At 33.5% G+C, this 15,264-nt stretch overlaps 1 protein-coding gene across 1 annotated transcript in view; it reads left to right on the top strand.

Moving 5' to 3' along the window:
• The window catches only part of CSMD1 (CUB and Sushi multiple domains 1), a 988,742-nt gene extending 976,729 nt beyond the window's left edge, over positions 1-12,013 (top strand). The window contains exons 66-70 of the mRNA XM_042815127.1: positions 1,921-2,082; positions 3,165-3,277; positions 3,659-3,746; positions 8,260-8,392; positions 11,854-12,013. Coding sequence (XP_042671061.1) covers positions 1,921-2,082; positions 3,165-3,277; positions 3,659-3,746; positions 8,260-8,392; positions 11,854-12,013 — 656 coding nt within the window. The remainder of the gene's footprint in view (positions 1-1,920; positions 2,083-3,164; positions 3,278-3,658; positions 3,747-8,259; positions 8,393-11,853) is intronic.
• Positions 12,014-15,264: the final 3,251 nt, after the last annotated feature.

Genomic DNA, 15,264 nt, shown 5'->3' with positions numbered 1-15,264 from the left:
GAACTGTGTGGACCATAGGAACATTTGCACAGTCGCTTTTGCCATCCGGCCAATGACAAAATAGTAATATGTAGGGTAGCACCTTTATGTAGTAGATCTTTTAATCATTTTCTGAAAATGAGAGACCTATTGTTTTTACTGTTTCATTTAATTCTGAAGAGATTTTTTTTTCACCAAATAAAAGAGTTTGCAACTCTAAATTCTGAGTTTTAGTTAACTACAGGGAAAACAAGATGAATGCTTAACAGTCACAGCAATTCACTGAAGGACTCTGTAAAACATGAGATAAAAAGGTACTTCTGCTAACAATTAACCTTCCCCAAGGATATTTATATTAAGAATGTCAGGTGAAACCTAAAGCTAGTTCTTTCCAAACACATCACTTCTATAGATTTACAGTAATTCAAGCCATAGTGTGTATTCATTATAATAAAAAAATAATCTTCATTTACTGGAGAATTCATCTCACTCAACAGCTAAGCTATCCATCAGTCTGCTACCACACAGGTTTTGAAGTTCAATGCCATATTAAAGTACAGACCAAATCAAGTGCATTCTCTTTGCAGAGCATCAGTATCTCACCACGTCATGTTGTTTATGATCTGTTTTAATATATAAGTGATATTTGAAAGGTATTTTTGAAAAAATATTGACTATTTTACTATGTTGCTACTGAACATGCCAACAGTGGTAAGCAGTGATTTGAAATTGGGTAATAAATAGCAATAACTAACAAGTAAAAGTTTTAAGCTATATTTTTTTTTAATTATAGATTTTATTGAGTATAGAACACTGTATTTTGGAACATTTTCTTTAGTATGCAGTCTGTCTTTTGGTAGAATTCCTTTTGCTGCTATCTATAGTCTTAATGTTTTTTAGCTAATATTTCTCAACTAAATTTTTGATAACACAATAGATTAATTTTCTGATTGCCACCTTTCAGTATTTGAATAGAAATTGTTGTTTATTGTTTATCAAATTGTATGAAATAGTAATATTTTAACAGTAAATTATAATGAAATACAGGTTCTAAATAACTAGTTCTCTCAATACCCATAAGAAGTTTTAAGATCTAAAATACTGTATGTGTTTGCCATGGTTCTCATTGTTTTGAGCAGCCTTTGCAAAATTTGTTAGGAAGCTATTTTAATTAGTAGGCATGGATTTTCCCATTTTTCACATGCAGGAAGGAATCCATAGCTGATTCGGTGTTTGTATAACAAAAGCCATTTCATTTTTATCATTCTGTTCTTGTGTGGGGGAGGAATGGACATTGCAAAATCTGAGCAGAATGGGGTCAAAGCCACTCTGATTCTACAGCTGTCTCCCCAGGGCACAGATTAACAGCTGTTATTGGCACTAAAAGGGGTCAGAGATAGAATAGAAAATGTTAAATGTGACAATAAAGTGTGGTGTCAGCTCTTTTTTAACGAAGTCTTATATATTAACTATCAAAGCTGTTAACAGTTTCATGTCATAGTTGACATTCACCTCCACAGAATTAAATTCAGACATGTTTTTAATTGACGAATTTATTTTTAATTGGCGAATAAAAGACAAACATACTTTTAAAATGTTGAGTTTCAGATTCACTATAAGTCACTGTTGTAGCTAAACAATGACAAATATTTAGGAAAATAACTCTGAAAGACCTTTGCAGGAAATATATGATTTTTCAGGAATGATATCCATGAAAAAAAATTCATCATTAATGTGTGGAGAAAATATATGGAGTCTAAAAAAGAATGATACAAACTTGTGATAAACTGTATCTGGAATTCAATGAAAAAAGTTGAGGTATTACACACAGCGTTGTGTTATTCATGAAACAAGCAGGATGGCCTAAGCATATCTCTTTCATTGAGAATAACCTCCTATTTTTTTTCATTTTTGTTTGTTTGTTTTTCCTGGCCCACTTAGTTCCTTCAGATGTGTTTTTTGTAAATTCACTGTGGAAAGGATTTTATGAATATCTAGGAAAAAGACAGCCTGCTACTCTTACTGTTGATTGGTTCAACACTACAAGCAGCAAAGTGAATGCCACATTCACTGAAGCATCCAGCCTGCAACTCAAACTATCAGGTAGGTTCAGAATTCAATATTAAAAAAAGAAAAAAAACAGTCTTTTTTTTTTTTTTTTTTTTTTTCCCCCTGTCCAGTTTTGTTTTATTTTCTCCTGTACAGAAATGAAGGAAAATCTTTATGTTTTCTCTACAAACTTTTTACTGCTTATTTTGCAAAAGGAGAGGTGATAAATATAGCAGTCACTTTAGCAGAGATTTCAGACAATTTTTATGTGTTTACTCAACAATTTTTCCCGTTACATTTCAAATAAGTAATGAGATGTTTGTTGTTGTTGTTGTTGTTTTAATCTTGGGCTTCTGGATAGTACTAATCTTTGAATCTGTGGGTAATATTGAAGTGATAGGCAAAGTGAATTTTAAGAATTTTAAGAATTCATTTTAATATTTGTAATACTGCAAGGCTCCATTGTACAGTGATTAATGTCTGCATTTAAACAACTTGGTCTTCAAACTAGTATGACGTACAGTAGGTGCAGATAAATTAAATAGTTTTATAAATTATGCATACCTTTTAATCAACATCCTATATTATTTTCAGCAAATCTGATTTGTGTTCTGATCTAGCCTCTGATCACAGTTATATTTGTAATGATTGCTGTCAGCTATCAGTACCTTCCTAGGTCAAAAGTTCAGGGAGAATTTATATAGCACATTTCCTTCTTTGTATCACTGATATTTATCATAGCAATATATTGTGATGTGAGTAAACACAAATTTGTCCAGTTCTAATTGACAGTTACTTTAGAGAGGAAATAATTATATTTGTGTTCAGAATTATTGAATTTGTGCATGAAAAGATAGATATTCTTGACCATTTATCTATAAAATCAAGCAGTACAAAAATATCTTTGCATCCTGTTATCAAATATGATATGGGGAAAGATCATTAAACTAAGATGCTGTTCTTACAGCATTGTAAACTCTTCTTATTTTATCTAAGTTATAAAATTATGTTAACATGGAATGATTTCTACAAAATGTTGTCCTTTTGAAGCAATGTAATTGACATTGAAAGCAAATTTGAACAAACCGATTCAAAAATTGCTTAAAAGGCATATGATATTCCCTTTACATTAATAGGTGTTTACAAGAAGGAAGAAGCCCATTTGCTACTGAAAATTTTTCAGATCAAAGGATCTAATGACATTTTCCTAAACAAGTTTGAAAATGACAACTGGGCGCTAGATGGTTATGTAAGTAACTAAACTGCGATAGACAAACCTTGCTGAGCATAATATTATTTTTTTTTATTTTTCTATATTACTCTATCTTTTTATATGATAAAGATTACATACATCACTCTAGATATCAATGTAGAAATCATAGTGATTTTATTTTCCACAAATTGTGTATATAATCTTCTATCGTCCCCAAGCCCATTATAATTTTTAGTTTATTAAATTGAGAGTAGAGTGAATCATTACATCTTGCTATGATTTTGCCTTGTTGTGTTGCACATGGGTGGGAATTTTTCAAACAAATCTGTATATCTAAATCAGAAAAAAAGTGGATAAATATGCTTATTTCTTTCCAAAATTATTTTCTTTTCTTTTCCCTACTTCTATGTATTTTAGGTGTCATCGGGGCTGGAAAGAGGTGTTTTTACTTATCAAGGTGACATACATGGAAAAGACTTTGGAAAATTTATGCTCCAAAGACAAGGTAAAAGCATTCATAGAGTTTCATTGTATATAATATTTTCAAGTCTTTCAAGAGTGAATTGAACAAATGATTCTGTCAGCTTTCTAGCTGAAGTAAGCATGTTTATTTCATGCCATTGCTATTGTAAGATATATAATAAAGTATGCATATTTGGAATTTACAGTTCAAATACTAATTTAATTCTGCCTAATATGTTATCACTTAATCTTCTGTAGCAGATGTAGCTAAGTGATTAATGATCACAAGATATTCCTAAAGAGAGCCCAATTGCAACTGTTCCCTTGTCAGTGAAGGGTTTTTTGAACATAACAGAAGTGTCACACAATGCAAAGCTTTTTTCTGTTCAAATACATAAAATGCAAGAAGAATCACAAAGGAAATTGAAAAGACAGAATCATTGATTTTGACAGTTTCATTAGGAGACAGCGTATTTCAGAATATCTATTTAGATATTTATTTAGATAGATTTCTACTTCACTGTCAAAAATATGAAATTAATGACTGGGATAAATATTGCATCCATGGATACAAGTACTCCAGGAGCTGGTGAAAAACTAGTTACTATTATTGTTTTGTTTTTTTTTTCATGAAAACTAGTATAATATTTACTAATAAATAATTACTCATAAAATATTTTTAGGAAATACCAGCCATCTGCATTTCTTGATGCTTGAACAGGATATACATAGTACTTTGCTGCATAAATACTGTCTTGGGCTAGCAGGAACAGGCAGCTTAGCCAAAACATCTACACTGGCATGAATCGGCATTTTAAAATTGTGGCAGTTTCATTAACATCAGCGGTGCAGTACCCACTGGCCTTCAGAGTTCTACCAAAAGTCCCTGATATTTTTTCACTCTATTAACTGGTGTAAAATCACTTACCCTAGGGATATGCTCATCTTGACCATGTATGGTTTAATCAATGGAGGGAAGATCTTGCTCTTCAAATTCTCAGCCTAAGAACTGCCATTGAAGCTGAATACTATTTCAGTCTTCAGAGTAAACTCTTCTGAGGCACAGGCTGTCTATCTGACTGTACTTTTGTACAGTCCGTGTCATTATATCTAAACTGATTCTTTTTTTTTTTTTTTTTTTTCCTGATTTAAACAATTACACTGTGAAAGTAGAGCACAAAGGTTCATTCAAGCATATATATTGTTGAGAAGCCTTTGGTATCTCTAAACAGCGGGGCTATGGTTTGCTGGGTTACCTTCTTGTGTTCACTTTTTCTTGAGCCAGGCCAGAAGAAGGATCCCCATTTCTCCAGTAAGAATCATAGAATCTTTAAAGCTGGAAGGGACCTTTAATGATCATCTAATCTCTGCACTGAACAGGGACACCCACAGCTAGATCAGGTAGCCCAAAGCCTGATGCAGCCTTGCTTTGGAAGTCACTAGGGACAGAGCATCCACCACATCACTAGGAAGCCTGTTCCAATGCCTCATCACCCTTGCTGTAAAATATTTTTACCTTATGTGTAATCTAAATCTCCCTTCTTTAAGCTTGAAACTATTTCTGCTTGTTCTAACATCACAGATCCTGCTAAAATAAACAGTCCCCTTCTTTCCTGTAGCTCTCCTTTACATATTGAAAGATCACTATCAAGGCACCTCACAGCCTTCTTCTCTTCTCCAGGCTGAACAGCCCCAGTTCTCTCATCCAATCCTTGCAGGAGAGGTGTTCCATCACTTGGATCATTTTTCTTGGCTCTCCTCTAGGCATGTTCCAACAGGTCTATATCTCTCTTGTACTGAGGACTTCACATTTGGAGTTTAAATGCAAATTCTTCAGCCATCGTCCCAAGTCCCTGAAGTCCCTTTTGATAGCCCTGAATTCACATGTTAGCTGTTTCATCTCCTCCCTATATGGAAAAGCAGTAAGGGTTTGTTGTATGTCGGCTGTACCAGGCTACGTAGTTTCGTGGTGTCATCCCAGCCCCAGGAAGACAACAGACTTCTCTAAGAAGAGGATCTGCTTAGCACATTGGATGTGCAGTTCCCTGCAGGGAAAAATAATGTACAGCTAAGTCCCATCTCTTCTTCTTCAATGATGTAGTTACCTAAAAAAAGTTTGGATCCATTTGCTTGAGAAGTGAAATACTGATAAGGGAAAAAAGGAAGAAGTAGTAGAATGACAATTCAGCAGTTACAGTATTTTCTGATTGTTGTATTCAATGATAGCAGAAAAAATCAGCCATGAGAACTGTAGTACAAGAGCTCAGTCTGTGTTTCCAAAGGCTAGTAAGGAGCTGAAGTGTTATTTTTACACATGCACTCCTAGGCTAATGACTTGTTTACTTCAGCTTTGACATCTCAGAAGTGAGGCTTTTAAAAATGCAGATACTATCTTTTAAATATTGATATAATTAGATTTCTTTGTGTGATGATTTACTAGACACTGAATGTCTATACATTGCTTATTCTTCATTGAAGAACTTATAGTTAAGAGGACACAGTAAATTTCAGATCAACATTGGTAATAATATATGTTCATATACTGTCAAATTCAATAATAGTGGTTTTTTTAAGTGTTATGTTCATGAATATTCTGCTGAGGTAATGATCTCATATGTCCTCAAACTGAAGACTTAACATATTTTGAATTACTTGCTGCCTTTACACTAAACCAGAACTGTGCATAAAGTCTGTATGCACTGGTGCATATAAAATGTAATATAAAATTTGTCACCTGCAAGCATACTTCAAAGAGCAGCATTTGCTGAGAAGTAGTTGGTTAAGTGTGAAAGACCAAACTCTTTGAAGAATTCCTTATCACACAATTCTAGAGAAAGACCAGGCTCAGTGGGTATGCTCATTCTTGGAATATCATGAAAACTGAAAAAAGTATGTAGTTTCTACTACTGTTTATTCTCTTTCAGAATCAGTTGTTTGTTTCTAGCCTTAGAGAATAGCTTAATGACAAAACAGATCTCTGTTATCCATCTACCAAAAAAAAATTAGAACTTTAAATGATTTAACCTGTTTTGCCACTACTGTGAACTGGTTTTTTTGGTCTCTTGTTTTTTAATATCTTGTTCTGTAAGGTCTGCAAGTCCACTGCTAGTTTCTGTTTCTTTAATTACTGAATGCCTATGCCTTATTTCTAGAGTTCTAGATTTGTATTCTAAAATCTGGGCTATTTGCATTGCAATCTTAAATGTTACAGAATCGTAATATCGTCTAGGTGGGAAAAGACTTTCGGCATCATCAAGTCCAATCATCAACCTGAACTACAGATTCTCAACACTAAACCATGTGCCTTAGTATCACATCTGCACATCTTTTAAGTATCTCCAGTGATGGGGAATTCACCATTGCCGTGGGGAGCCTATTCTAATGCTTGTTCACCATCCCCATAATACATTCTTTGTTATATGTAATCTAAACCTTTCCTGGAACAACTTGAGTTTGGTTTTTTTTTGGTGTCCTATCACTTGTCATCTGAGAAAAGTGACCAATACCCTTCTTGCTGAAACCTCCTTTCACGTAGTTGTAGAGGTCTCCACTCGGCCTCTTCTCCAGACTAAGCAGCCTCAGTTCCCTCAGCTATTCCTTCATATGTTTTATTTTCTGTCCCTTCACCAGCTTTGTTGCTCTTCTCTGTACATGCTTGAGTAATTCATTATCCTTCTTGTAGTGATGGACCTAAAAATGAGCACGGTACTTGAGGTGCAGTCTCACCAGTGGTGAATATAGAGGGACAATCCCTTGCTTGGTCCAGCTGGCCATGATATTTCTCATTTCTCTTCTCTTGGTCACCTGGGCACATTGCTAGCTTATGTTCAGCTGGCTATCAACCAGCACCCCCAGGTTCTTTTCTGCCATACAACTTTCCAGACACTCTTCTCCAAGCATATAATGCTGCATAGAGTCGTTAAGACTCAAGTGCAGGGGTTCCTGTCCATGGTAAGAGATGTCCTGATACAGGTAAATGCCTTTATATTTTCTGCATGTGAATTTTATAACAGTGCAAAAGCTTCTGCTGGATGCTCTAAACCTCATATCTCACCTCTTGAATGAAACTGTGATACAGCCAGGATACGTATAGTGGTTCTGAAGCACTGCTGATCCTAGGAGTACCAATGTGACTTGTTGCAGTTATCTCAGTTCTCCTATGCTTTTCCATATTTTATGTAGTCACTCACAGCAAGTTGTTTCTAAGCTAATATTAAGGATACAGCCATAGATTAATTTTTATTTCTATTTTCAGTGTTAATCAGAATATGTAGGCTTAAATTTATTCAGTTTCTGAGAGATGTAGTTTATGACTATGAAACTAAACTGAAACAAGTATAATCTGCTGAATACTGTTTTCAAATCATTTCCATAATTTTTAATTATACGTTGTTTGGTGGTATTAACAAAATATATGCATGATACTGCATGTCATATACTTAATATTTTATAATAGAATGATCAAGTCAGCATTTTCTTTCTTTTTGAATAAAAAGAATTTCTGGGATAGAAAAACTAAGAATTTTCTTTCTGCCTCTTTTTTTGCTTCTTTTCAGGTCCTTTAACTGTGGACACAGACCTTTCAAATCATTATTATGGTACAAACAGCAGTTCTGTTGCAGCTGCCATCCTGGTACCTTTCTTTGCTCTAATATTATCAGGGTTTGCATTTTACCTCTACAAACACAGGTAATGTAAATGTTATTTATTTTGGATCTGAATATATTGTTTGTCTTAATTTTGATAACCATAAGTAGCTAGAGAATGCTACACTAAAGCTTTAAAGAATATCTGTTCTAGAAAGGCAAACATCACTAAACATTCCACCAAAGGGGTTCAATGCAGAGAAGTTCTTAAAGGTGTATTAGAAAAATGAGTCACTGTATTGTGAAGCAAAAACCTATAAATCTTGTTTCGTTTGAATGACAGCTTGAAATCTCAGATCGTGTTTTATACTTTAATTTTAATCTTCTATTAGATTAAATATATGCTAGTTTTTTTCCAATAAGTAATGAGAATATTTACAGTTCATGCTGAATAAGTTAGTAGATACTACTAATATTGGCATGACTTTAGCTTGTATAAAACTTCTATATATTAGTAGGTAATAGAATAAATCTAGTCATTTTGTCTTGAATTTGGTTTAAAAGCAGATGTATATAGCTGATATATATGTTGACTAGGGTTTTCTGGGACAATTTTTGTGGATTTTTTTGTATTGAGTTACAATATTCTCTGACTGCCTCGCATTATTTGCAGTCTGGAAAATGCTGTTTCACAGAAATACTGATTTAAACAACACATTCATAAACCTCCATTTATTATATGAGTATTGTGTGATATTAAGAAATCATAGGGACAAAGTGAAGTCCACTTCAAAAAAATTTTTGCAAAGAGACATGAACTTGTTAACTCCAGTAAAAATGATACATATCCATAAATGATATGGCATTTGGTGAAAAAACAAAGCAAAACAAAGCAACTGATCAAGAAAAACTAAGAATTGTGCCTCAGAACAAAGTTATTGAAAGATGTCTTTTTGATTCCTGCATTCTCAACTCTCTCTTTCTCTGGAAAGAGGGAAGCTTATACAGAAACACAGAAGAACAGGCATTCATTCAAATAGGGTGAAGAAATGGAACATAGAGGGAAGAGTGAAATTTGATAAAACTGTACTGTGAGGTATAGGTTTATTTTGCAGTTGTTCTATGAAGTGTTTTACATTGGATGGAAGTAGCAGATGTTTCCTCTTCTATTTGCTAGAAATGGACATATATATTTAAGATATATACATATATTTGTCTTTAGAAGAATAGATTCTATTACACCACAATCTTAGAGAGGTTATTAGAAGGTATCTTCAAGAAATTAACAAGTTTGTTACGTATGTGAAGCAATTTGAGGTCACCTTTATCCTCTCTGAAAGAAATAATGTTGCAAAGGAAAGAATAGAATCTGTGACTTTTAAAAATGAAATTTTCAAAATAATGCAGTAGCAATTATGCCCCTAGAATCTATCTGTATCAATGAATTTAAAAGCATTCTTACAGAAAGATGTTACATATATTTCTGTTGTGCCTATGTCAGATTAATAACAACTAATTATAATCAGAGGTGTTAGTGCTTTCTTACATAGTTTCAATACCTTTTAACTATCAGACAGGGAGTGCCTCAGAAGAGAAGACAGCATCTCAGTCTCTCTAAACAAAATGAAAATAATAGAAATTCTTGCACTTAGGAAAGGTCCTATGTTAAGATTTCTAAGCAGATTTTGTTAGTACTAAAATTAAAATATTGGGGGAAAAAAAAAAAGAAGTTAAATTACAAGAACTATTTGTAAGTTATCAATTTCCATTGCCAACATATTTCCAGTGAGAATTTTCCCTATCTGCTACCCAAAACAGAACTGTAGAAGAGTTTGACTTTCAGAACCCTCTTGATAAGTTTTATCTTGAGATTCTTTGCTAAATTGTTTAACATTAAATAAGCACTAAGCATATTTTCTTTTGTTGTTCTTCACTGATTTTCTTGCCCCATTTCAGTTATTGAAATTACAAAATTCTATACTGAGCCTCTTTTGTATTTTTCTTTATCTACTTCAGGACACTAAGAAATTTAGTCTTGAAGTAACAAAGTACTGTATTTTATTAAATTTATTGTATCATTTAACTCTCTATATTGGAAAGTGAATAATTCTACTTCATTTTTCATTTAATTATTGGTTTAATATATTCTAACAGAACTTTGCATAAAAATATGAACATCCCTGAAGTTCTGATGTGTTCTGCATAGTGGTAATATCCAGAATAGAAGAGCGGTTCCTGAAAGATAATTATTTGAGTCCTTTGATGTACAAGCGTCAAAATTACTGTAAATATTAACTAGAATTTGGTCAATCAGTTTACAGATATTTGGACATATATAGTCTTTGCTGAGGTGTCTAGTACTGTTTATTGCTGGATGTATGTGTGGAGGTAAGCACATATACTGTGGCAGGCAGCTGCAATAACCAAAATTAGTGACCCTTGTCTGAAGGGTACTACTACTACCAGCGTGAAGTTTTCTGGACATTTACTGTCTATTATTGCCTCACTGAAGTTATGCTTGATGACTTTGCACTGATTTACATTTAGTAGTATCAAGGAGACCTGTTGCAGCATTTCACTGGTGCAATAATAACTTCCTATTCTGGAATGATAATAAACAGCAAATTACTAAGCTGTTTCCACTGCTGAAAAACACCTAAATCAGTCAAGACTGTGAGTGTTTATCAAATCTAAAACCCAAGATACAATTGAAAGAATGAATTAGGAGCTGCTTGCTTTTATTTTTTACCATACATCTCACCATCTACTCTATTCAAGTCTTTTAAATTGACAATTTGTAGTGATTTATATCAGTACATTTATACAGATGGTCCAGTTGTCTTTCTAGGTAGATGGTAAAAATCAGCATGGGTAAAATCTCAAATGTCTGTGAAACACAATTACAATTGCTTGATTGTGAGAAAATTAAATTTATCAAGTAAAGGTGCTATTGCAGTTTTGCCAGTAAAATCCATTTTATGTGCCATCATGTGTATTTTGAAATTGGTAAGGTGTTAATTTAGTAAAACTGGAATAAGTGTTTCCACTTATGAAAAGATTCTTTTATTGTCAGAGTATAGCAATATAAAAATGAAAATGTCATCAGAAACCATCATAATTGTTGCTACTGACAAAAAAAAAAAAAAAAAAAAAAAAAATCTAAATGTTATCAGTTCCCAAAGTACTTTGTTCTCTTGCTGCACATTGCTTTCTTTCTGTCTGCCGATTTTGGCACTAACAGGCTATGAAGTTGTCATTCTTTTGACAGATTTTACAGGGAAAATGCATACCTGTATTATGCCTATGTTGTTTCTGCACTTTTGTTAGATTGGTTTGCCTATTAAGGATTTGTATTCTTCATGTTCTAAGAACAACTTCCTGACGGATTTATCTTACTTTTTAAGTCCTGAAAACAACTTTATAGATCTCTATCTGTGTTAGACAGAGCTATGCAGCTTGTATTGATAATATGAAAACATTAAAGATATAACAGTAATATGCAGTAATAGTATAATTTTTATTTTTATTGTTTACTAATGGGCATTTTTTGCCTTTTTTTTCCAGAACAAGACCAAAAGTACAGTACAATGGATATGCTGGACATGAAAACAGCAATGGACAGGCTTCATTTGAAAATCCTATGTATGACACAAACTTAAAACCCACAGAGGCAAAGGCTGTGAGGTTTGATACAACTCTGAACACAGTTTGTACAGTGGTATAGCCTTCAGTGCCCAATATGACTGATTCATAGCCATACCTCTGATGGACAAGCAGTAATTCCTTTGGTGCCATATACCAGTTTCCCTTCTCTTGGCTTTGCTGCTGTAATCTTTAACATCTTCTGTGAGCCTACATGCAGCTAAATTTTCTGGTAAAAATGTGTCAGTCTTCTGGGGATCAGACAAGGAATATTTTTTCACCTTAAGTTGGATTAAAATGCCTGGCTACGTCTGCTTCAACTCAAGGCACACTTTAAGGAAGACTGCCAAGTCACATCAATTAGTCATATTTAATGCCTCAGACTTTCATATTTGTATGTGGCTGGATGCCTTTCAATGCATTCTTCTGGGCACCTGGATAAATCCTTTGAGTACTGTGACAAATGATAGCACCACAGATTTTCCCCAGGAACAGGAATATTCTGAAGAAATAAAGCTCTCTTGAAGGAGAACACAGCCTTCCTTGAGGTTGCATACACCTGCAAATGCTTTACCATTGAAATCTTGCTAAAAGAAACTTACAGTGTATCTCATACATAGGGCAGTTTGCCAATTTCCCGATCAGCCGTTATATTGCAAAATGTTAATGCACAATTTTTTTGCACTAGAGCGTTATGGGTGACTGATTAAGATACTGGTACAAATATACAGGGTTTCTACTGTTCATTGTATATAGGCATTCACTCACTTTTTGCCAAGCAAAATGTTCCACAATAAATTTTCTTGAAATATTAAATGATTAGCCCCATGCTTAGCACCGGTTAAAATCTTGTGCAAAAGAGGACAATGTATCTTTTGTCAAAGTTTGACTAAATTTGTTTCTAACCATGATTACAAATCAATGGACACTTTCAGCCAGAACAAGAGCCCATTTGAAGAAATTTTCATTGGCAGTATGATTGTTTTCTTCTGAAATCTGTCATCAATCACCAATTGTCAGTGTTATACTATTTAACAGCAGGGGGGTTAGCAGCTATTGCTGCTTGCCATGTAAAAATGTGAATAGTAATTTATTTTAAATAGCTCATAAAGCCTGTGAGCCAGTGCTCATAATACAGTCTTCCTTTTTGCATTTTTTTTCCGTTCTTTTCCTGTAATATGGCATTATTTTCTCTGTTACATGGAACTAAAACACATTATAGTAGCATACGTATACCCAGTGCAAATTGTCTATCAACTATCTACTTCCAGCAAACAGAAATATTCAGCCATCTCTGCTTTCTGAATGTTTTTTGTTTGTTTGTTTGTTGTTTTCCCGATTTCTAAACACACTGCTTATTGCTCTTATACTCAGTTTGACAAAGAAAGTTTAACGTTTCTAAATACTAATGGCTGAGTAAATCATTAACATTTTCTTGGAGTTTTTACTGAATGAAAACAAACAAAAAAAGATGCCAATGAGAAAGTTAATGAAGTATCGAAATTAGGACATTACAGAAGACAGTGAACTAAAATTTGATTTTATTCCTACACACTGAGCTCAGAAAAAGGAAGTTGCATTGGTTTTCTATTAAATCCAAGTTTGAGTTTCTTTTTTCTTAAATTTTCTATATTTCAAAGTGTCTTAATGTCCAGTTGCTCTGTAAAACTGGAGAAAAATATTTCTGAACTCCATATGTGTGTGGGTCTGGCTGTTACACAAAACAAAAAAGAAATGCAAGTCTAAGAGCTGATTTTCAGGTAATGTGCTGAACAGAAACATTCAAAGATAAACAACCCTTGGTCAGTTTAAGAACTCTACATCTGCTAGATGAAAAATACCAGCAATATAACACAGTATTATAGGGCCTCCAGGTATTATATTCTTCTTACGAGGAAGAAACTCTGAAGTAAACTTAATAAGTAATCCTTTTCTGTCAGTTCCTTGTTCATTTTTAATAGTTTTTGGCTTTCTTTCTTGTTTGTTTCTGAAGAAAGTTTCATTTATCTGTCATATCTCAGAGTCCTTCACTTTTCTTGAGAAAGAACAAAATAATCATCTCAAAGTTGTTGTGATCTCACTCTATGTACAGGAAGCTACTCTGCAAATGAATATCTTCCTTAGAAACAGTGGGCCAGAAAGGGAAGCTGCTGTGTGATTAAAGTTTTTGGCAGATGTTCAAAATCAGTGCTACTGCTTTGGAAGTCTTTCTGCAGTAATGATGGCAAAAAGGAAAAGAAGGAAAAAAAAGAAAAAGGGAATATTGAAAAGAAGTGCAAAATTCTACCTAAGTAGAATAGTTGATAAATTCTTTGGGTTTTTTTTGTTTGTTTGTTTGTTTGTTTGTTTGTTTGTTTTTTTTTCTTTTTTTTTTTTTTTTAATGAGAGCATAGATTCACTGCATTCTTAATCCAGTGTTACATTTTTAGAAAGTTATGAAGTTATTCAAGAATTGTTTTTCCTAACTGAGTGTTCTCTGATAAGAGATGCTCAGAATTGGAGCACACTGACAAATTATCACAAGAAGTTTGGAGTACTGCTTAAACAGAAACTTTTGACTTGAACCCATAAAAGGAAAGATCTCATGGTTCTGTTATTTCTATCCACTACCCTCAAATACCCCTCCTTCTCCATATATTTGAGTCTTCTGTTCAGGTTGGATCTCTTTCTCCTGAAGTTGTTTTACAGAGGGCTGTGTATGGTGCTTTATCAGAATAAGACTCTTAATATGTTGTATGGTGACCAGATAATGTCAGCCAGGAAATCTGCTTTCTGAGATATATGCAGAAGACTTTTCCCTCAGTGTTGACCAGATCATTAAGATGGGCTAATAAGACATGCTATCTATTTTTTTTTTAAAACAGGTTATGTGCTTCAAAGCTGTTAAAAACTGCTGCTTGTATCACACATCTTGCCTTTCTCCAGGCTAGCTGCAATAATTTTTTTTCTTGTGTAAAATATTTTGTAAACAAATAAAGGCTGTTATTAAAAAAAAAAAAAAAAAAAAAAAAGGAAAAAAAAACAACACAAGAAATAGGTGGGAGGGTGAGGGTGGGGGGATTGGGAAAGAATGCCGTCATTATGATCAAGTCAATCTAATTTTCATTCCCAGTATTTCATTCTGCCATTTCACTACATGCTGCTGTGACATGAAGTAGGTGCAAAAGAACTTTTTGTACAGAGATATATTTTTTATGAAGAATTTGTAAAATTATTAAATATGCTGTACTTTTTTGATTAATGTAGGTAAATTGTTAAAAATAAATGTTTTTACAATACAAAACAAATTGTAATTTTCCCAATAATGTAAAATTTACCATCTTTAGCAGATTT

This window comes from Centrocercus urophasianus, unplaced genomic scaffold (genome assembly GCF_019232065.1).
Source record: "Centrocercus urophasianus isolate 14NV4802_14NV808 unplaced genomic scaffold, USGS_Curo_1.0 seq_10, whole genome shotgun sequence".
In the NCBI taxonomy this organism is placed as follows: domain Eukaryota; kingdom Metazoa; phylum Chordata; class Aves; order Galliformes; family Phasianidae; genus Centrocercus; species Centrocercus urophasianus.
This window is presented reverse-complemented; position numbering and strand designations above follow the sequence as displayed.